The 24655-nt window shown below is 40.3% G+C and overlaps 1 protein-coding gene across 26 annotated transcripts in view; it reads right to left on the bottom strand.

The window, feature by feature from the left end:
* The window catches only part of SOX5 (SRY-box 5), a 641599-nt gene that overhangs the window by 25092 nt on the left and 591852 nt on the right, over window positions 1-24655 (bottom strand). For 20 of the 26 annotated variants that reach the window (NM_001397975.1, NM_001397977.1, XM_046939364.1 and 17 more), the window contains 2 exons: window positions 12738-12915; window positions 6813-6985 (listed from right to left, as the gene is read on the bottom strand). In NM_001397975.1, the coding sequence (NP_001384904.1) occupies window positions 6813-6985; window positions 12738-12915 (351 nt within the window). The remainder of the gene's footprint in view (window positions 1-6812; window positions 6986-12737; window positions 12916-24655) is intronic. The other 6 variants (XM_046939367.1, XM_040697221.2, XM_040697226.2 and 3 more) reach the window with 1 other exon arrangement.

The raw sequence follows: 24655 nt of genomic DNA, 5'->3' as shown, positions 1-24655 counted from the left end.
AGCATAAGAACACTTCCAGTCTTTGCTGTTTGGAGTGAACGAAGACTGAAGTTCCCATTCAGGTTTTGACAATTGCAAGAATCCAGGGTTTTCCTCTTGCCTCAAAATGACCTTCTCCTTGACTTCATGCACGCATCTGTGGGCAGCATTTGTCCTTTCCTCTGCATTTTTCAGTTTTTATTAGCTAACCCTGCCCATGCATCTCCACCATAATGATGTTCTAAACACACACACGCACACTTAGTTTTCCTTTGAAAAACACATCTGAACATCGAGTAGATGATGGTCAATCAGGGAAAAGAAAAGGCGTTTAAAATAAAGAGCTAAAATCCTTGAGGGAATTAAAAAAATCCTCGTTGCAGAATCTCTCCCTCTCATGCGTAGGCACTTGCTAACTGAGAGTAGTGGCACTGTGACAAAAGTAGCAAAACCAAAAGCAGGCTTTACTAAAAGAAAAGGGGGAGGGGAAGTCTTCCACTGGCCATCTGTGAAAATAAGGCATGTGGCCATTAAATGCAGAGGCTGTAAATATAAATATACACAAGCTCCACAAAGCAAATGGCAAAAAAGTGATGGGGGGGGGGGAACAAGGAAAAGGAAAAAAAAATATATAAACTTTCAGTCGAACTAAATCAAAATGCTTAATGCTTAGTTACCAAGGCTGTGCAAAAACAGTTTTAATCTTTGCAGCGTGCAAGCTTGACGTATGTTTTTAATTAAATCTGAGAAAAGTTTTAGGAGACATTACAATGGATACAGTAGCCCGGCTGAATAGAGGACTCCCCTAATATGAGTGATCCTGTTGAGACTGCTGATTGGACTTATTGAAAGGCTGACATACAGGGTGATGGATGGGTGATGACATAATACCTGCTTGCCTTGTTGTCATGCTTTTTGAAAACTGTCTGCTCTGTGTTGATAGCATTAACAAAGAGGACTGCAAAACGCATACAAGAATTTCTGTTGGCAAAGGAACTCAGTAAGATAAAATTAGGAAGAGGGTAGGGAAAAGGGGGATAAGAAGTGAACATGCAGTTGTTGGGATAATACGTTAATCTTCGTGTTGTAAGGTGATTTAGAGCCTGTATTGGCCCATTGTCCACAGGATATATTCACTAGTCCCCATATTGCATAATAACTATTCCAAACAGAAGGATCTTTTCTCACACTGAGAGGGAAGAACAAAAACATCACAATGATCATCTTTCCTAGTGTTTTATAGGCCAGCGAGGAATAGAGCAGCTGCAAATTACAGGACATATATATTAGCAGTCTGCAGAACATGCAGGGATAAGTCTGTGTGTATGTAATGTTTGTGGGTGAGACAGCCTCTGCTAGTCACTGGAAATGTCAAAGTATTTTACCAGTAAAATACTGCGGAGATTATGAAAATGGGCAGGTTTTAACTTTAACGGAGTGATTTACTTTATGATGTTTGCACTGCACCTCTGGACTTACTTCCAGGGCGTTTCTTCTGTTTGGGGAGCCCAGCTCACACCAGGCCCCATTTTCCCTAGTTACAGTCATTACAGCTTACTCTGGTCTGAGCCACAGGCTCCCCATGTTTGCAGCAAGCGCTGGGTCAGGCTCAGTTTTACCAGTCCTTTCCTTTTTTCCTCCTTCCTGTCCTTTTCCACTCCATCTTTTTATCAACTTTCTGGTTCAAATTTAACCATTAGGGGAATAAGAAAGTAAATCCATTATGGAAGGAAAATCCTCTACTGCAAGAGAAATTTAACTCCCATGTGTTAAAAAAGCTTCTTCTTACGCCCTTAGTAAAGTGAGCTGTAGTGTTTTATTTCTCAAAGACAGCAGGATCTGCAGGTTTGAGATTCTTAATATCCCCCTCCTCCCCGAGGGGAGAGCAGGGACAGAATTCATTTCAGCTCAGCAGATCACAGCAGTTTCTTAAGAGTTAACTCTGCTCTCCCCATCCATCAGGCAGCCAGCGAGGCATCAGAAAGGAATGATGGATGTAAAATTATTACAGTGCTGCCACCCGATATACTTACTGCCATTTGTAACTAACGCTGGAACTGACACACTTTTTTCATTATTAAACATCCACATTAAGTCAACATTGGTCACTGTCATTTCATGTTTGGCACTCTCTTAAGGGGAAGGAGGGAGAGCTGGGGGTGGGAAGTGGAAGAGTGGAAGGGGAGTGAAGGCATCTTGAACCTGATGGTCCACAACCATGGGTAATAAATAGGCTCTTGCTTACAAAACAGGAATAAATATTGTTACAAATAGCTCTTTAGTTACAGCCCAGCAGACAAGTACATGTCAGAGCCTTTCAGAAGGGCACACTCCTCACAGCAACTGAGAAAATTTGTACCACGGGTTAAGCCACACTTGAGCATGGGATGTTTACATATGTGAATATTCTCGTCTCAGAGCATGCTATAAGTGCCCGTGCATGTTCAACATGTGTGGCTACGCGTACTTACACAGCAGTGCCAGCTACCCAAACGTTCTGCAGCAAGCTCCAGCACTGTGTGTGTATCAGTGTACACAGAGAGCTCAAAAACCTGCTTATGTGTCTCCTTCCTCCTTTTCCAGTTACCAGAGTGCACACATGGATGTTTGAAACTCTGGCTACAGTCAGAAAATCACTGGCGAGCTCTGTGCATGTTTGTGCTGTGTATCTGTGCAAGAGCACGCTGTAGGTTTGTATGCATGCACACACATGCTGGCTCTTTGTGTTTGTGTATGTCTTGTTTGCAAAGGAACAGGCAGGTTTGGGGCCGAGCAAACATAGCAGAGTCCACTTTCTGATGTTGCCCATTGTGGCGTTTGCACTCGATGACAATCTACACTCGTAGCTACACATATAAGAGGTATCACTGCTTATGTATAGTACCTATCAAGCTATAATTAACTGGAGATGACAATTACAAATAAAACTATGCTCCCGGGTTTCCAAGAAACCAGAAAAACATATACACACACTTCTCATTTATACACAGAAATGTTTCCAAGAAAAGTGAAGTAAAAATATGCTTTATTGCATTTGCAATTAAAATAGGTTTTACTAAAATCCATGTTCATCATGATGTTCATGGTTTTTACTGTAATCCTCCGAAAATCAAATCCCTCAAGATGGTCCAAGTTGGATGCCCATAAAGTGACTCACCCAAATCATCCTAGCCATTTTTTAAAAAATCTTTCCTCATTTATGACAGCTTTTACACAGCGTCTCTCCAGTTCTACAGAATTCCTGTCTGACTGTTGCCTTTCAGCTGGCAGGTCTGCCTGTCTGTGAGGATCAACCCACCTGGGTACAGAAGCGAGATAACGGGTCATGAACATGTGTGGAGAAAAGCCTCAGGAGTTTTAACAGACTCCCAAAGGTGATTTCCAGTCCTGAAAGATAAATCCCTACCAACAGTACGACTTGCATGTCCTGAGCTACAAAGGACCTACCTTCAGTGGTAGGCTACAATAGCAATTAATACAACAAAAACGCCAGACGTCTCAGAGGACCGTTAGTCTCCAAAGCTACATTAGTCACTGCAGCAAAGCAAAGAATATTTGGAATAGCTCAGGCCAGTGCTTGTTGCATATAAAGACTGAGATCACTCTGAAGGAGGGAGAGCGATCTTTCTTCCGCACAGGACTATAGATATAACATACATTTCTAAGTACAAGTGTGTCCGTGTACAAACAGCTGCCTTAGCTGAACCTCTTTTAATTCTGTCCCTCACTCCAAAATCTCACTGTCGGCAAGGAAACAATGAGCAAACAACATTGCAGAAGCTCAGGGGCTGTCCTGGTGGGTTCGTGAGCTTCTGAAGGGAAACCCTCAGTGGTAAAAACGCAGCACTTCTATTTCTTGCTACCTACCTCCCCAACTCTCTATTTTCCTTTTCTTCATAAGCAACAACAACAACAAAAACCCAGAATCAAATTTGATGCAAAACGGAAACATTTACCATCCTCTCAAATCCTGCTCTTACCAAAAGGGAAAACTTCAACTCAAATCTGAGGACAAACAGCCAAAATCTTCAGAGAAGTTGGGGTGTTTGTCTGGACCCAAACTTCACAGCTGGATAGTTAGTAGATGGCCTAGAGCAGTAAGGGGAAAGGAGAACAGGTGCCTAAACTTCATATCCTCCTTTCTTCTGTTGCGTCAGACACAAGAGACAGTTCAGGAGACCCTGTAACAAGTTCAGTGCAACTTCTTAACTACTGCTTATTGGGTCAACCCAAGGAAATCTCAAATTTGGTTCTGTCATTTCCTGTCTCCACATAAAATAAAATTAAAAAAATAAAAATAAAATAAAGTACACTGCTGTGACCCTGAGAAAGTTTGGGCATTTATTGTATAAAATAAACCAAACCCTACAGTTGCTTTACAAAATTCTTCAATTGAGCAGACAATTTTTTCTTCTTGCTACCATGTAAAAGAGCTCCTCCTTGCCTTCCGCAAGCCCACCAGGAGGCATGCATTAGAGAGGAAAATAAACTTCAACCCGGGTTGAGGGTGAGAAGTGAAAACAGAAGGGTAAGAAGAATCCCAACAATAGGAAAGTAACAGAATAAAGTGAATGCAGATGGTTCCACTCCTGTTACTTAATCAAAAGGCTGTGCAGAGTCACTAGAGCCAGCATAAAGTCATGTGTTAGAACAACAGCTGATCTGTATTAAAGAAGATTAACTCGCAATGCCATGGTGGAGGGCCTGGGATTATTTTATGTACTTCCATTGCCGAACAAGCCGTCAGCACAATTACTGCCCTCCGATGTGAATGACTGATCTGTAACCACAGCTAAACAGCATGCTGCTTAGGGGCCTGGGTGCTTCATGAAGATGAATTTCCATACCATCAAAGTGCTTTTAATGGGCTTCCTGATCCAACCACAAGGCCTGCTTTGCAAGTATATAGAACTCAGGATGAAGGCTTCCTGTCCAAAAGGATTTGGTCGGTTGTCACTTGACAATTCCCAGCCAGCACAAGGGAGGAGAGGGGGGAGATAGGTAGAGTTGTCTCTGCTTTGGAGGATTAAAAAAAAAAAAGAAAAAGAAAAAAAAAAAAGGGTACAGATGCTTTCTGAATGCAACCAACTGCTGTATCCACAGCTGAATTCAATGCGCTTAACAAATAACGGCAATTTAGCTATGCTTGCGAGGAATAGCTTGAGTCACTTTGCATTAGCATCTGGCTGAGTGTTAAAGTCATTTCTACATGGGGAGCAGAGAAAAGAAATTTCTGCTCCGAGCATCCTTTCAAGAATGCTTAAATATTTGAATATAAATTCCTTTGTGCTTGTGATCACCTCTTCTTATATCTGACACTCCGCTTTTCCCTTTTCCCTTCTGGTACTCCTCTATGTGAAATGCCATAAACATGCTCCATCCCTTTCTTTCTTTCCCTCCCCATACCAATGCTCTTCCTCTTCTGAAAGAGGAAGAGACTTCTAAAAGAGACTGTAGGTACCGCAGGATACCTATTACACTGACCTCTTTTTTCCTTCCCCTTCCTCTCCAGAAAGTGCAGGAAATTGGAGTCATTTCTACATCACTTACACCCAGCACAGGCTGATGAAAAAAGTACAGTAGTGAGAGATACACATGTACATTTAAAATTCATTACCCTGACTGCTTGCTTCTCAAAGCTTATTGATCGAACTCCATCTAAATCCACAGAAAATGGAAAGCTATCCAAATTAGCAATCTGCTAATTCTGGACAATATTGTTTGACTCACAAGCTTCCTAGGATGACTGACTTTCAGGTTTCTGCTAAATAGCTGATCATTTTCATTAATTCTTTATTTCTGTGCATCCCAGTGATTCACACAAGGCCTTACAGTGAAAAGCCACTAATAGAGGTCTCAGTAAAATTCAGTCTGTACCAAATGCAGTAACAGTCATCTTAGCTATATAGTCCAATAAAGGCTGTGCCATCTCAGAAAACACTACAGGGGAAAGAGGGGAAACGAAGGAAAAAGTGTTGTTATGCATGTAATTTTGAGACACACATAGGAGCTGAGCTGCTTGTAAATCTCATGTGGCAGCACGAGATGTGGCAGCAAGGACTAGCTGATCTATTTACCCTCCACAAGCCAGGACAGTGTATGCAAAGACATCAAGTACTTCCAGAGAAAAGCAGGAAATTACAAACTCTTCAGCATACTCCACAGTTAGAGCACATACAAGTTTTCTACAGCTATTCACTTTGCTGCTGCGTTGTTACAGCACAACTTCACAGGCCCATACATTCCACTGCTTCTACATTTCAGTGAAAATATTTGGTGCAGTCCATGTTGTCAATTCTCCATGTTTTCAATTCTGTTAAGTCACCTAATGTGACATGACAGTGCTACATTGCAATGGTCACAAAATATCATACATGACAACTTCACAAGGCTAAATACCCAGAAGCTGAGCCTGACTATCAGCAAAGCTTATGCTCCTAAAGAAGCTTGAATATTTTCAAATCCAGCTCATCTCACAAACACATGTAAGCATTTCCATAAAGCAAGATTTCCACTTAGGCCCAGAGATTTCCAAGATCACCTTCTCATAATGCATGCTGACAGTCTGGATCAGAGAATTAGTGGCCTCCAAAGTTCTCATCTCTGCTGCCTCCTCCCTCTCCCCCACGTCTCTCCAGGTCTCTCTCTCATGTCAGCTTTTGGCTGCGGTTTCCTTTTGCCCTTCACTATTTTGAAAGCAGCAACTATTTTGTTTAAAAAATGGGAAGAAGAAAATACAGCAAATAAAAAGAGGAAAAAAGGGAGGAAGGAACTATGTAAGTAGAGGCACGTGCAACCTCTGGGGATTTGCAGAAGCAGCCACAGCCACTGACCTTTTCTGTCCTGCAGTTATTGAGACCCAGACTATTCACAACAGCCACCTTCCCGTCCAGCACCTGTTGTTCCCTCCGAAGTTGCTCCTTCATCTGCCGAGCCTCCTGGATTGCCTTGGTAACAGCATCATGGTCATTTAAATAACCTGACGACGTGATAGAAGAAAGGATATCTTAAAAAAAGAAAGTTACAAGAAAACACTTTAGCTTTCATCGATGGAATTCATCAATCTTTTTTTATTATTATTCATGAGAAAGAGTTAAAAGGCACTGTCCATAAACTTGCCTGGCTATGCTTTGTCATTCTATTACTGTTAGGTAGAGCCACCTGGATATAAAGCGTGAGGAACATCAGTGCCAGAATCACCGTCCCGACATTTGATCCCATTAGTTTCAATATTGCAGAGGTTAGCCCCATGGTTTGCATGCAGCAGGATGTAACCGGATAGGAGTTAAGGGAAGCTTTGATCATGCCAGCAATCCCAAACTCTCAAAAATAGACCGTTTTATTCTTTCCTGTCTTAAAACTTGTGAATACATTAAAATAAACCACAGGTGGCGGTGGTTTGCTATAGATATGACACACATAATGGCTGGGAAGAGCAGCCTCATCCCCTGCCTGCTCCCCATCACCACCTGTCACTCAGCACTGCACAAGAACCCACAGCCACACAGGCCTGCGTGCCCACTCCCATTCATGCCCCTAATAGCAGGTCAAATGTCCACTGCTTTGCTGCAAATTCGCAGCCTAGGGCTTAGCCTTCGTAGTCGTGGAATTATTTCCTTTTAAAATGTTACAAGCATCACCGGCACAGCTAATACTATTTAATTTTAAATGTGACACTTTGTCATTTTTTTTTTCTTTGGCGTACTGTAGATTATACTTATTATGATCTGCATGTGATTTGAAGGATAGAATACTGATGGGAGACTCCAAGCTCCAGTCTATTTTTCCAACATTAAAGGAGAGGCTAATATCTACCCATCTCCCTCCCCCTCTCTATATATACGCATATGCACACACACTTTTTTCTGTCTTTTAACTAGGGCATAAAAATGGCATAAAATGAATCTGTAATATGAAATTGCCCAGAAAAGGGACTTCTGTTTGTGACATGAGGCTAAATCTAACCAGATCCATTGGTGAATTGTGACAGATGGAGGGACTGTGAGACAGAAGGCAGGCACTAATCACACACAAAATGACCGGCTTGCCTCAACATGTTCCATGGATTCCAGCAAACTTTACACCCTAATCCATTTTTAGAACAAAAAACATCTGGGCCATAAATCCTCTAATCTGCCAAAACACGCTATTAAATCCCATGATTTGTTGAAAAACACTAAGATTAAAGAAAGGAAATATAAAATGGCTAACTGCCGTGTTAGGAAAGTGTTATTAATACTCTTTCTTTGTCTCAATTATGAATGTTCTGTTCCTAAAGAGCCTTGTCTAATCATGTCAGATTACACATCCTTGTTGTATTGCTAGACTCTTCTATCTGATCCACCGATTGCCAAAAAACGTAGGACATTGTCTTGCTGCTTATAACATTTCAGGGGAAGAAGCTGATGTCAGATTAGTTCAGTGCTGAACTGCTAGGAGGATTCCATTTTGGTTTGGGGTTTGATTGTTGGTGTTTAATTAGATTACAGACACAATGGGACTGGTCTTCTGGGCAAAAACTGGGAAAAAAAGTTTCTGTGCAGTGTGACTGTTGCTAACCGGACTAACAGGTTGCTTTGGCTAACTACCCAAAATCTTGAGAGTTTTATATGAAATAACTCAATCCACACTGCTTTTATCAGCTGTTCCTGGTCAGCAATTCCAAGCCAACAGAATTCCAGTAATTCCATCCTTCCCAGAGTTAGAAAGCATACAGCCTGCACCAACACAGCGCTACTGGTTGATTTTTTTTTTCACCTCCATTTTAAGAACTTGCTCGGTTTCTTCCCCTCTTTGCATCTGTTACTGATGAAGCTTGCATGTAGTCAGAATAAATTAGAAAGGAAGCAAACAAACAAACAAACAAACTGTAGTATTGCTTCTGCTTGTGCTCTTGATTAGGCTAGGTATAATACTTCCAATCTGTAAGAGCTGAATTTGCCTAGGAACTGGAATTCATGCCCTCCTCCAGACTATTTGGCTTTTCCTGAATACTGCTATCTTTGAGACAGTTTGGCACATGATAGTGAATAAAAGCAAGCACTCCTTATGTTTTTCAGTAGCTGCCAAGATGCTGGTGTGCAGGGAAATGATTAATATAGAAGCGAGTTGAATGTAAATTATTGTTGTTTAGGGTAGGTGGTGAATTATTGACAGAGAGGGGAACCGCATTACATAAAATGCATTTAGTTGCAAGGATTGCCAAACTAACATAGAGATGTTGAAGATAATGGCAAAGGGCAGAGAGAAGTTGTTTCTGTTTTTAGTACACGGACATATGCCTATTCCCAAAAAGAAACGCTTGGATTTAAAGTCGTACATGAAGCCATGACATTTGTGACTGCTCAGACTGTAGCATAATTTATACGCTATAAGGAGAGCTCTAGAAAAGGATTATGTATCTGTATGCCCAAGTGTAGCTGTACTCTCAGCCACAGGAGGCTATAAGTTTATGTGCCCAAGACGCAACTTAACAAACATGACTATTTCTTCATGCCACCGGAACCAAGCAGCCTGTGCACTGCTGGTGCAGTGAAAGGTGCCAGCTCAGCTACATCTCAGCAAGGTGGGCCATGCACATCATCTACGTCAAACAGCTTGTTCTTTGCATTGACAGCCCTGATCATTCAAATGGAGGAAGTAACTCTCTGGCAAACGACTGCATGCTTCCCAAAGACCTTGCCAGGAAAAACCTATCTCTCAAGATAAAAAAGTATACTAGTCTCTCTTAGTTCCTTTGTTAAAATGCTATCAAGTTTGGGTTTTTTGTTTTGTTTTTTTTTTTTTGTGGCATAGCTCCTACTGGAGGGAGACCTGAAATGTTGTGTTCACTTTCTCTAACGTCACTGAATGATTTCAATATGGTAATGAGCTTTACCTTTAGGTAAAGGTTGCCTATTGCCATGCTATACCTTTGGTTGCACCTAACATAGCAGTTAGCATGAAATGACTTGTAAAGTGTTCACAAGCTCTTTCCTCTTGTAGTTCTCCATAAAGGATAGATTTGTGTTAGTTGTAGGCTGTGCTGTCCAGCTCCTGCACCACAATCAAAGACTGCTTATCTTATATATACAGTATGCATAGTTATACTGCTCAGCAACCTCAAAAAGTCACTTTCTATATTTGTAGCTTGGAGATATACAGCAGTGAACTCTATGTCATTAACAATAACTTAAGTATGTTATCTTTTGCTCCACAGTTTTCCATGGTTTATTAATGGTATAACACATTAATTCTTCTTACAAGAATGACCTTTAAAGCTCCATTCATCCTCACAGCTTTTATCCAATTACATTATCACTCATTATAGGTACAGCATTTCAAAATCTGCATTTTGTTAAAAGAAGTAAATTGCAGGGGTCTCAAACCTACGAAAAATATCAGGTGTGTAGGGAAAAAAGATTGGAAAGGAGAGAACAAGAGATGTCCTGGCACTGAGATGCAGGTTAGATTCTTGATACCATATCTAAATGTGATGCTCACTCTACCTAGGACAAAAAATTCATGGTGAAAAAAATGAAATTTGGAGCATTGTACGTGGAGATTAGTAGGGTCAACCAAATTAAAGATGAAATACATTATTAACTAACAATGTTAAAGAGTGAAAGGCTAATAATATATGCATTAATAATTAACAGTGGGGTACTTATGAAATATTTACACAATTGTAACTTGTCATACTAAATAAAGTTATCTTCTTTGCTATATAATATAGAAGCATATTTACTGTCTGATATTTGTAACCTTCATCAACATTAGCGGTAATCGTGTATGCACAGCGGAAGGGTAATACAGTGGGAGCTAGATATATTTTGAATATTGGATGTAAGTATGTGTCCTCTTGGTTTCTGTTGAGGTAGAATATGGACTACAGGGAGCTTGGGAGAAACCCATTGAGATGCAGAATGTTCTCAGTACACAGTGCTGAGATATCACAGGAGTTGCTTCTGACTGATCTTGCCTATGGTTCCTTTCGTTCTCTGTGCCATCTCTGAAAATGGTCAACCAGAGATGTTTCACATTTCTGTGAATTAAGCTACAACAATCTTCCTCAGCTGCCTAAACACAACTTGATTTATACACTGAGATCTTAGTTCACGTTACATTAAATCACTTCTTGGAATCACAGAATCACAGAGAATCACAGAATGGCCCGGGTTGGAAGGGACCTCAAGGATCATGAATCTCCAACCCCCCTGCCGGGCAGGGCCACCAACCTCCCCATTTACTAGACCAGGTTGCCCAGGGCCTCATCCAACCTGGCCTTGAACACCTCCAGGGACGGGGTATCCACAACCTCGCTGGGCAGCCCGTTCCAGCACCTCACCACTCTCCCGGTAAAGAACTTCCCCCTAACGTCCAACCTAAATCTTCCCTCTTTCAACTTAAAAACGTTCCCCCTTGTCCTGCTGTTATCTACCCTTTCAAAGAGTTTACTCCCTTCCTGTTTATAGGCTCCCTTCAGGTACTGAAAGGCTGCAATGAGGTCACCCCACAGCCTTGTCTTCTCCAGGCTGAATAAGCCCAGCTCCCTCAGCCTGTCCTCGTAGGGGAGGTGCTCCAGCCCCCTGATCATCTTTGTGGCCCTTCTCTGGAACCTCTCCAACAACTCTCTGTCTTTCTTGTACTGGGGGCTCCATACCTGGACACAGTACTCCAGATGGGGCCTCACAAGAACAGAGTAGAGAGGGACCATCACCTCCCCGTCCCTGCTGGCCACCCCTCTGATGATGGAGCCCAGGATACCATTTGCTTTCCGAGCTGCAAGAGCACACTGCTGGCTCATGTTAAGTTTGTCATCCATCAGGACCCCCAGGTCCTTCTCTGCAGAGCTGCTCTCAAGGACTGCTCCTTCCAGTCTGTATAGATGCCTGGGGTTCCTCCGGCCCAAGTGCAAAACCCTGCACTTTGTCATGTTGAACCTCATTAGGTTCACCCAGGCCCACCTTTCAAGTCTGTAAAGGTCCCTCTGAATGGCATCCCTTCCTTCCTTTGTGTCAACCGCACCACTCAGCTTGGAATATAATGTTTTAGTTAGAAGGCTGAAGGTGCTTACGTATATTACTCACACACACACAAAGAGAAGTCCCTTTGACAAACTGGACTTGTAAAATCACCACTAAGACCATTCTTATCTAGATGGTCCTTTGGCAAAGAGCTAATTTTGACGGGAGGAAAAATTTACACTATTTTCTGCCACAATATTAAAAGCAGTCAGTTAAGACTGTTCTAAAGATACAACATCAAACTTGTGTTTTTTCCAATGAACCCAGTAATTGTGTTGCCAATGAGACTAAGATAATGCTCTATGTAGCTTTTTAGTGAGCTAAACACTAAATGTGATTTTTTGCAAAGATATCTTTGCATATGTAGATTTTTAACTTAAAGGGATTTTTTAAAAAAAATTCGATTCATCATCTGTTTTTTTTTTTTAGCTGACCCAGTAGAAAACCTTCTATCTTTAATGCCCGCCATTAGGCAGGTGCCTATTTTTAGTGCATGCAGTTAAACAAACAGCATTTATTGACTGTTATTGATAAAGCAGTATCTGAAATAACACAAGCCTTTGTTCTCTAAGTCTGTAAAAGTGAACATACTCTTTCTGAAATAGTAAATCCATGACAGTTTGTTTATTGACATCAATAAATGCAGTGTTATGGTCAGCCTCTGACATCTCATACACCACTGTCTGATAAATGCCCAGTTTCTAATGGCACCTATTAACTGTTACGAGGAGGATCAAGTGAAAGTGATCTTACCTATTGTGTTAGCTCTGGCCGAAGGACTAGCTAATGTTGCTGGCACAGAGGATTTTAGTGAACTGGTCCCACTATTTATTCTCAGAGTTGGCATATGAGGAGAGGTGGGTGACGTGGGAGACTTGCCATCAGATGTCTTGGGTTTGGCTGAAAGGTTCAGAGGCTGGGCCACTTCATCCTACGATGAGCAGAAAACAAAAGAATGTTATCAATAAACTGCTGTTGGCATACCACCATCTAAGCAAAAACAGATTGTTTGTCAGCTCAGATAAACCTCTAAACCTGTAAGGTTGTATGATATATATTAAGATCAAATGCGATACCATCTTGTCATTCCTGTTTGGGACTGAAATGACTGATAGACTGGAAAATGAGCACGATACAGTCAGAGAACACTCTCCATTTGCACTTTTCATGTCGGAATTGTCCCTGAAGAAATTATTCACGTAAACAAGACATATGCTTCCACGATGGAAACAAAGAGTATTTTTACAGTTAGACTTTATTATTATTTAGCTGTAAACTTGATGTGGATGGAGGGAATTCTCACTTAAAATTCAACCACTATAATCCAAACTGGGCGAATCTGTTTGCTGTTATTTTGGTGGTTTTGGTGCTGTTTTTTGTTTGTTTGTTTTTTGTTTTCTAACATGTGCTTTCCTCTGAACTTCCCAGGCTTAGAACTGCAGGTACAAAAACATCACAGGAAACATACACTTCTTTTTCACTACAACAGGAGAGCAAGAAGATCCTGCCATTTCTTCCAACAACGTTTGAAATAATAACCTGGACAGTTTTGCATAAACCCCTAGATTTTCTCATATTTTCTTGAGTTGGACTTCAAGATTTCATTAATCATTACATCGCAAAACTAGAAAACTTAGGTGACATTTTTTGCAGGATAACTGGAATTATTCCTAAACCTAGCTTGATTACACATAGTAACATACACTGCTGCAAAACACATTAAAATCCAAAAGCATACGTTCTTATTTAACCATAATATGTAATAACAAGGAAAAAAAAAAGAACAACAGGCAAGAGAGAAAAAGTTTTTTTTCAGCAAGGGGATACTTTAGAAATGATTCTAAGTGTCTTTAAATAGCCAGAAATAATGTATGTAGTATTAGATCCAACCATCAGGTGTTTAGCTTTCCTCTGCCCATGTAACTTAGGAAATCCACCCCTTAGCTAAAGAAGTGGTACAACACACAGTGCTGCTTCAGCTCAAGGCACTGGATACGTTGATTCTTATCTCCTTTAGTTCTAAGTACATCCCCCGTTAAAGAATTATTCCCGAGTTACAGCAATTCAACACTGAATAGAATCAGACTCATAACATTTGGGGGTTTTACTGCTACTGCTAAGGTATCTGTAACTATTGTCATATAGCACTAACTCTTTTCCACAGAAGGTGGTGTGCTGCAGTAAAGAAGGAATTTTATACTTAGCTGCTGCCCATGGAAGTATGATGTAGATGTATGACTCCAAACACAAGACAGTTTTGCAAAGTGCTCTGATATAACTTTTCAATTATCTTAAAGAAGCAAGTTCTGAACTAGAGGCTTTTGTTATGTTTGACTATTTCTGTTAATCTTCCAGGAGGCTTAAGCCACTGGGTTTAAAATGTTGCCTAGATCAATCAGTATTTTACACTCTAAGAAGGTACTCATTCCCTTACAGAAATACAAGTTCATCTGTATTAGAATAAAATAGATTAACATATGTTAAATCGAAGTAGACTTGCTCTGCTGTTCCATTGATTTCAATTAAAAAAATCCCACAACAGTGCAACTATAAAGCCAGAACTGAGACAGCTGCATAAAGCCTAAGTTCAAGCTAACCAGTGAACCAACAAAACACAGTGACCTGAAGAGCGAAGTCATCTGTTTAGAAGACAGTATCAGAAGCAATGCAAACCTGCCTACAAACTTGTTCTAGGTCAATCCAAGAGGTGTTATTTTCCATGTATATTCAATTCCTGACCTCTATGGCAAGTGTCAACAAAAGGGGCTGATTAGTTTCAGATACGGCAGTAGAAGTTGCAGCATACTCTCTGGCCACAGAAAATCTGGCTGAGAGCAGCACTTCAGTTCCTGCCGGACAACAAAGACATGCATGTCAAGGACTCTCACTGCCAAGTTAGTTTGGATTCCAATCTGCATCCTTGTACTAAAACATTTTTTTTCAGTCCCATCCTTTACTAAATCCCTGCGCTATTCTTTTCCTATAACGTTTATTTCCTTCCCTTATCCCATTCCCTCTCTCCTTCCTCGGTTCTTCTGTTCCACTCTTTTAGCCTGGTGTGAAGACAAAGTCTTGCAAGTTAGAAATGGGGGAGGCATTTTCTCCATCACAGGCACCCAGCGATGAAGCTCTCTCTGTGCTGTAACTATTCTTGGTAGTAAGAATGCTCTTCTTCATTCAAGTCAGCACAGCTCCTCTGGAGCCAAGAAGTATAAGGTCTTGTGGAAATAATAGAAGCCGACAGTTCCAGAGCTGATAAATGTCACTCCAAATTGCCCCTTCATTCACTTTCACTGTGTGTTCAGGCTAATGGTAAATTAATCAGAGGTCACAGAAGCTTGCTTCTCATATAAGAGAAAAAGGAAACAAGTTTCTGATATTACATGTATTTACAAGATGATATTACTTCACCGTTCGGTCTTCATAATAATTTTACTTCTATTATTTCAAAGAGCATTCTGAAATCCTCTCTGGAACTCAAATATATCAAAAATTTAGTCAGAGAGTTTAGAAATCCTATGTTGCATCTTGAGTTGACCATAATTTAAGCCTCTACCACAGTGGAAAAGTTCATTCCTTAGCAGGCTGAAAAATATTTGGGAGATAACAGGTAATAATACAGAATGGTGTTAAATGTGAAGATGACTGTTAGGATCTTCACTTCAATACTCAGTGAGGCATTTTACTCTTTTTACTGTCTGTAGACATAAATTCAGAATTCTTAGGATGAGATCCTATCCTCTGCTCTTCCAGTTTAAAGCAAGAACTGCATCATCTTCATTCTTGATTTGCACCTGCGTAACCCAGAGAAGAACTGAGTGTTTGACTACAAAATCTTCCAGTTAACATTCTGTCACATTACAGATGAGCAGGCTTCACTCTCAGTTGTGTCAAGGCTGAGTAGAGCTGTAGCACAAAGACAGCTGGGGCAAGAAAGAGTAACAACAACACTGAAAAATAGGTGTAGCATATTCACTTCAGGTAGACTGTATCTTTAAAGAGTCAGGAGATTCCATATTATGCAGAGATCACAGAACCTTGAACTACCTGCTGCACTTAGTTTTTATTAAAGAAAGCTTGGCATTGATTGATCCCTGCCTTTTTTTTCCATGCCACTGATGAGAATTTTTTTCAAGATGGCATAGTTTAAAGAGTTAGACAAAGTAAAAAATTTTGTTTATGTATCAGCCAAAATGATTAATACGTAGAGCAGAAAACATTAAAAGTCTTGTAATAATGTAAACACAGAGATGATGAAAGTAGAATATGACCTCGATTAAAGAAAATGAAATAGTTCCTTTAAAGTAGCATATTTGTCAAGCAAAACAAAACACACACACACACAAAATAAATGTAGAGAATAAAGCATAAGCAAAAACACATGATGGAGGGCTAGTAATATGAAGAACCCACAACAGGAAGAAACCACTGGTAAGAGATTCTCATCCCCGGTATCACAACAGTGTCAGGATAGTTACAAGTTTAGGACAAGCTGGTGGTTTGCTTTCCAGGATTGGAAGGCTGTCTTTAACCAAAGCTTTGGAGCTCAGGGAACATTAGATCCTTGATCTGATCTAGATTTTTATTCCAGACATAAGAGGAAAGAAAAACTCTTCATCTACATTAAAATCTGGGAGATGAGCAGAATATTCAAAAGCTGAATTCTGTTGCTTCATTCAACTTGGATTTGTATAACTTTAAACCTTCATATTTAAGCATTAGACATTAGAAATCCTGAAAGTGCCTAATAAGCAAGGTTTAAGCAGAAATACTGCTGGTAAGCAGAGTCTGAATCAGTGTTACAAATAGTTGGCTGAATTGGTGTCTTTTTTAATGTTTCAGTCAAGCTGCCTCTATTTACTACCTCCTAAGATAAAAAATTAGTACATGTCTGAAGAGGCTGAAATCTGATCTTGAGAATGTCTCTAAATCATTTATTAAAAACTGCATTATTTTAACACCAAGAACTGAATAGAAGGCCAATAGCCCAGATGAATGAAGCAGTCTCAGAGAAAGAAAAGAAGGTGTGTTGGGAGGAAGAACTCAGATGATTCATTTGAATTTTATAATCTCACTTCTTTTCACATATTTTAATGATTAGAATACTATTAAAAATACAGTTACTGAATAATTGTACTGTAATTTAAAACCGAGTGCTGTATTCCACTGTGGCACACACTGAAGGCCCAGGTTGCCAGTTTTTTACAATATTACAAAATATTCTGTGTATCATCTGACTGTCAATACAGATGTGCTTAAATGACCTGGCATAAGCACAGCCTAACGTGCTCTACTAAAGAGGCTTTTCCTGACCTCAGGGAACACATTTACCACATCCTACTGCCTATTTAAATGACCTTGATAGTACAAATTACAGCCAAATGAGTTAGAAATAAGGAGCTGGAGAGGGGGGTTCTAAAAAAAAATGTCTGCTGTCTCACCAAAAACAAAGCCTCATTCCCCAGCCTCGCTTCTGTTTCTTGGAGATGTTCATTTCAATAGAAATACAAAATACAGAGCACTCACTGGTGTGGCTGGGGCAGAAGGCAATGATGCTGTTGTTGCACACTGAAGTAGGCAGCTCACCAGTGGTTTATCCATTCTGTCTCTTGCTCATCCATTGAAACCTCTAACCAACACGTATCAGAAACAGAGGTGCAACAGCATACAAGCAAATAAAATCCTTCAACACTGCTGTCCCTTCTAGACTATTGTTGTCCACACACTCACACAAAGATACTGGCATCTTTCTTCACGTCCCCTCCCCTTCCTCTGAAGCCACTCATGGTGAAATTATCAGTAGTGATGATAAGAAGCCGAGAGGTAACGGCAGTTGTGAAACGTGTTGTATAAATGAGCCATGCTGCTGATATTATCCTCACTGATGAAATAATTGTATTAAATTAAGCAGGGATGTTCACATGACAGGATGGGTGAATTAGATAATGCTCATCTGCAGCTGCACCTCCTCCTGCCACATTCTCAAGTTTTGATTAAGAATAATGTGTCCCTTCCTGCAAAGGTGGAAATTTCTCTAACTACCCAGAAAGAAAGAGATGCAAGCAAATAAACAGGCATTTCAGTCATTACATTATGATAAACACAACAGAATTACTCTTCAGGTTCAGAAACTTCACTTTATCTTACAGTATCTCTTGCCCATGAGTTTTAGCACCAAACGCAGAAGGTACGAGCAGACTTTTCAGAAAGGAAAAGGCATCAAAGATAAGATCGAAGGCAAATATTAGAAAGAACTGTCTCCCTCCTTCATGCTCCTCCGAAGTGCACAGATCTTTTGTTCCATAACAGTGGCAAAAACATCTCAGCCTGGTTTTCTGTCCTTGCACAGAGCAGATTTTTTATGATATTGCTTTGCTGAGTATCTTTCCCTTAATGTGTTGCCCTCAAAAGCCGGGCACTTCCTGGACTTAGCACGTGTTACCCAGCCACACTTAGTGCTTCCACTCTTTACTGACACTGCTGGAATAGTACTCATAGGACTCCAAACAAATGGAGGAGCTGAGCTGCCTTACATTTATGAGAAACTTTGCTTTTGTTCTCTCAGCTGCTTCTTTTAGGGGACTACTCAAGAAATAAATTACTCCCAAATGCAGATTTGTACATTCGAGTATTAATGCACAGCCTCCACTGCTGCTCATGGGCCAAAGAACACAAACTTCATCTCTTCTGTTTTATAGTACAGGGGACACATGGGATTGTTTTCTGTAACACCAGTGAGGATACTGTCTGGGGACGTAGTCCTGTCAGAAAGATCCTTAACTTCTTCCCCTTTCATTTTTTCTTTACTGGAAGCTCACTGCCAGGAGAGAAGTCTGTAGCTACATGGACTTATTTGCTGCCCTGGAAAACCCAAGATTCAATTTTGTCTCATCCATGTGTTGTCACAGTCAAATGAGAAATGTTGGGTGGTTTTCCCTTTGCATTTGGCACCACTGTTCCCAGAAATTGTACCTAGGATTCACAAACAGACTCCGGAAAATCAAAAGAAGAGCATGCAAAATGACCTGGCTCTACAGATGGAAGTCTGTAAGGGCTGCGTGGCTCCCTCTCCTCCCCACAACTTCAGATGCACAGCAATTACTTTGTAGTATCACTATTTTCTGACACACAGAATACAGACGCAGAAATAACTGAAGGCCAAATGCCAGCAAGCCTAGGACCACTTTAGTCCCCCAGCTAGCTCAGGCATGGAAGAGTATGGGCTGTTGTAGTTGCAGAGCAGCCTAAAACCCACGTCTGTGGAGGGAGCTATCTAAATCCTCCTCAAACTCTACACCCAAACACAATCAGAATATTGTGTACCTTCTGGACAGACAGGACTGCGCACACAGAACTCTAAAAGCAACTCTAAAAACTTTTCAGGAAAGGCAAGTGCTACAATGAGGCCTAGTTCTCTCGGGGCTCCTTGGGCTCAAGACAGGCTGTTTGGCCAACAGAATGCATCAGGGCGCACAATTTAGCAAAATGAGCAGACTTGTGTGTGTTTACTCAAAACTCATTCATTTAGTTTCTAAAATTTTCAGAGATGCATCCTCCAGACCATACTTGCAGCTTCTGGCTGGCTTTGGATTGCCAAAACGCCCACCATCCTTGCGAAGTTTCCCTGTAATCTCCACAGACAAATAGCACAATGCGTTGGAGAAAAGTGGTTGGTACAAGATTTCTGGGCTATTTTTGCTTGATCGTGAGTTTTCACTTACACTGATCTCTAAGAGAAACCTGACTTATGGTTGCTTATTCCAAATCAGAGCCAAAATTCAAACACTCATTTTAATCCATACAAAACTAACTGACTTACTCCTATGGCTGTTATTCTGCTGCTTGGGTACTTGTTCTTCAGCTAGACCAAAACAAGCTGAAGTAAGTGTTGCGCAGGAGCCAGTGCATGGATTTTCAGTACAGCACAAAACAAAACTGCAGGAACAAAGGGCTTTCAGCACTCGCTTGCATCTCATAAGGAAAAGCTCCTTCTTTTTCTGCATCTCTGAGCAAAAGAAAATCTAACTCCATAGCCTCATTTGCCAAAAGAAAAAAAAAAAGCAACAAAACCCTTCAGGAAAGTTCATTTTGAGCAAATCCTGACATGTTTGGCTTGAAATGAGAAGGGTCCGTAGTTACTAAAGATACAGGAGTCAATGTAGAGATAGAATAGCCACTTGGAATTCTATTGGTCCATACTTATGACCATATTTGAATTTTTCTAGCTTTTTGCTTCTAATAAATATCGTTCAGCTGTATTTCTCGCATCACTGCTGCACCTATTTATTTGGCATAACACTATTAATGAAGCACTCTAAGACAGCTCAAGTCAGCCTCTAAGGAGAAAGCGTGACTCACTCAGGCACAGGCCAGCAGGGAATGTTGCAGATACAACAAATCTATAGGGGAAGCTAGCAACTAATTTTTCATATTTTAAACCATGTACATTACTTCACCAGAGGTAGAAACCACTAGAGAGGACCAAGAAGTTGTGGTGGACAAGAGAAAGGTTCTCACTAGAAAGAGTGATTTTTTTCAGACTGCCGCCATTGAAATGTATGGCAAGTAGTCAAGTGCAAAAAAAAAAAAAAAAAAAAAATCACTTCTCCAGTGCTTGAAAGGAATATTAATTAATTAAAGCTCATAATTACTCTGACAGCTTCTGCCTTATTTTACAAATGGGAAGAATAAGGCACAAAGTGGCAAAGTAATTTGCCTCATCTCACATAGCGTGCAAATAGCTGAGTCATAAGAACAGAGCAATTGCCACTCTCATTCTAACCAACGTTTGGTGTTCCACTTTTTTGTTTGTTTGGATACTGTACTGAATCTCTGAAAAACATCCATGTGCTTCAAATGAAGAAGATAGCTGTCAGATAATTTGATCTGTGGCATGTATTCGTGAACTCGTGCTGGGTAGAAACTGAAGTGGTCCATGCCCTGAAGCATGATGCCTTGCAGCTTGGGCTTTGGTTTGGTTTTTATTTTGTTAAAGTCCTTGCTACAGAATTCTGTCCCTATAAAACCCAAAAGCCTCAACACGTTGTCCTTAATAATGCTCCCCCTTTCCCCTAAAAAAAGCTGTTTAAAAAATGGAGATAGACATTAGACTGGATTTTGTTTGCTGCTGAAATTGAACTTGGAGTCATCACCTTCCAGTAAATAATCCCCAGTAAATGTTAAGCAGAATGAACAGCAATGAAAACAACAAAACCTGAAAGGACAGGGAAGGACTTGGAAGGAAATAAAACAAGGACCTGCAAAGCCAAACAGCATTACAAACTGGTACATTTTAAATGAACAACAAGAAAACAGAAGCCACACTGATCAAAGCCTCCCACCTCCTCTCTGTGGTGGATGACACCTTCGCTGGGAGCACACCACCACCTCTAACCCCACACCTGCAAAAGGAATTAATTTCAAAAAGAATACAGACCAAAGCGTACCATATCAAAACAAATTAGCAACAGCCCCCTCTTCCTGCTGTGGTCAGGCAGGAGAAGCAAAAATGCTGCACGGATTGTGAGATTCAGGGGGAAAAAAGACAAAACAAAACAAAACAAAAAACCCACAGCTGCTGAAAACTTTAGAAGAAACAAGTAAAAAAGCTTAAAAGAAAAGAGATTTCAAACAGCTTGGACAACTGACAGCGGTCTAAGAAAATCTGTTCAAAAACCACCTGTGCTTTCTCTGACTTTGGCTATCTCATGTAGCGTAGGTCTCCAGTCCTCACCAAGAGGCAGGAACGTATGCAGCACTACAAGTAAGTAGTGCAAAGATAAAATGCACTGTTCTTATTTATAGATAGACACAACTGTACAAAAAGTGTCAAAATATGTTTTGTAACTGTAGATATGACCTGCCTGACGATTTGTTTTTCAAACTAATAGTTTTTCAAAGGGAAACTATCAACATAAAACTCATCCATCTTTAATGTTTGCATGTTATTAACAACATCCCAGATCGCTAAAATCAAAATGATTCTACAGCTCTGTCTTGCTGGATATTTTTAATTTCACCTCCTTTTAGTGGTAAGATGAAATCCAATCAGCAGTTCCAGAAACGGGACGGAGTTTGACATACTGTATGGAATGTTCAAAGCAAATACGTTCTCCATCATCCGGTACTGCACTTACAGAAAAATAAAGATTTTTTGCTTAATATTTATACCCCACACATCATTGCATATGTGAGGCTTAACTACTTGAGAGTACCTTGGCAAAGGTCGTTCCTGTTCTTATGCCACAGTCACATCTTTATCTGTGTCATACACAGGAACCAGAAGAGACTGCACTTCAATTTGTGGTTTTCCAACAAACTTTCTCATTATCTAATCTTCTTCTGCACAGTCACTGACATCTTTGAAAAATTACTAAGAAGTAGTACCAAAGACAAATGTTAGTGGTTTGCACTCACGCAAATGGCTACAGAAAGCAAAGGGCCACCTCTTTTGTGTCAATTCTCTACTTATACAATTGGAGAAAATATATCCATTCACTTTCAAAAAGGATTTCTTCTAGGTAGCGTTGACGTACATCATATATATGTTTATCTATAATAAATGGGGACGCCACCACTTCAAACTCTTTGAATGTAATGAGTACTACTGATATTATATAGTAATTCGAACGAACATATTAATCAGCCTTAATAATCATAATTAAAAGTGAAATATATTGTACTTCCTTTTTTTTTTGTTTGTTTGCTGCTGTCAGTACTGAATGCAGATTACAAGCAGAACAGTGCTGAAGAACTACTGAGCCCCCCTTGGTGAACAGACTTCAGATCCTATTCCTGATTCACACCAGCAAAAATGAAATCACCATCAGGTCCGATATCAGGGCCAAATTGCTGGCAGGCACAATGAACCACTAATTGCTGGATTCATTAGTAAGACTCATAGTTTGTCCCCATGAGATGCTGAACACTTTCAGCTCCTTTTAAAACCTAGCATCTTATAAATCAAAATTAACAACTGCAAACTAGTATTTCTGTTATACTGTAGAAGCTCAGCATGGATCTGAAGTCAGATCACAAGAATGCCAAAAATCTATTATGTAAAATTAGGCAGATTTTTATCAACCATTTTCCTGTTAATTCTGTAGAACATGCATGCATCTCTACACAATAGATATTCCATGCTGTTCCTCAAGCCTAAACAATTGGTTAAAATAGTTTTTGTGACGCTGAAAGAAGACAACTGCCTTAAAAATACCTTTCAAATAGCCCCAGCATCACACTGTTAAGATTGGCCTATTCTTTTCAGACATAAAACAAATGTCTATTTAAGAACACATCCACATGCATTTCCATCACTCAGCCAGAACAAATTCACCTCCCAGAAGCTAACACAGTAAGATATGGAAAGAGAGAGGGAGAGAGGGGGAGAAGAGACCTTTAGTCCACCTACTGGCTTCACTAAAGGCAATGAATCCAGCCCTAGCTCATTTCAAGTAGGTTCAATTGTGTCAAAGGTTACCCACAAGCTATTTCTAGATGATTTATAGCCGATGTCTACAGATCTCTTTTTATTTTAATGATAACTTCAATACAGACATTAAGACATTCTTTGTCTTCACCGAAGTGTATGAGAGGGAAGCTGACATCTTAAAAAAAAATTCCAAGAGGCTGATTCACTGTTTCTGAACAGGGCCAGCTCTGGGCAGTTTTTATATCTTATCCAGAGGAAAGAGCAGGAGAGAAAAAAAAGACCTTCCCCCTGCTCTTTTTTCTCCAGTACTAAAGCTGCTATGTTTTCTGAATTATTCTGGGCACCAATCCTAAGAGCACTGAGTCAACGTGTGTATCACCAGTTAATTATGTTCAAGACAAAACAATAACATACTTAGTGTAATTTCACCGCTTCATTAGTAACAACATATACTTATATAGCCTTATTTTCTTCTGTTTGAGTCCAGAACAATTTACAAAGTGAGTCCCAAATGACAGCATCATGAGAATCCTTCTTCTCAGCTCTAGACTGTAACCTTTCAATGGCAAAGAACGATAGTGCAGAAAAAGCTGTAGCAAGACATCCTGCATCTCCTTGAAATTCCAGATGTCATGCCTGAACAGTCTTTAACAGTTTTCCAACTTTGGGATTATTTTTAGCCTCAAAATTTGGTGTGTGTGTGCACGTGTGAGTGTACACAAGATCAGTATGCACGCATGCATGTTGGGCAGTCTTAATCTCTATCTTGAGAGCACCAGGCAGTCTTCTCTACGTTTGATGATGGAATGAAGCTATCAAAGGTCCCACATCAACTGCATGAATATACAATGGAGTAGTGGAGGGGGATGCTCTAAATCTCTCATGTCAGGAGAAGCCTCCAATGCTTTCCCACATTTTAACAGACACCAGAGGATCCCCCAGAGAGAGGTACTCTGCATCTCCAGCCAGGGTCTAAATATTGTGAGACTTCACAAACGAAACCAGGTTTCTGGCACTCTTAGAACATTTTGCTCATTTTGTAACGAACACAGAAGAAAAAGTATCCGTTCAGTTTGTTCTGGTCCATAGGCCTCTGAATGTCTGTGCAATTTTCTCACTTAGTCTAGCCAAAATGTTGTGGTTGTCATCTTTTTTCACAAGCCAGCCCCAATAAACTTTACTTGTTTGGTACATCGGTGATTCTCCTGGGTATTACAACACCACATCATCCCGCTTATGA

The sequence above is a fragment of the Gallus gallus genome, chromosome 1 (assembly GCF_016699485.2).
Source record: "Gallus gallus isolate bGalGal1 chromosome 1, bGalGal1.mat.broiler.GRCg7b, whole genome shotgun sequence".
Lineage (NCBI taxonomy): Eukaryota > Metazoa > Chordata > Aves > Galliformes > Phasianidae > Gallus > Gallus gallus.
Note: the sequence above shows the minus strand (reverse complement) of the source record. Positions and strands in the feature narration are given on the sequence as shown.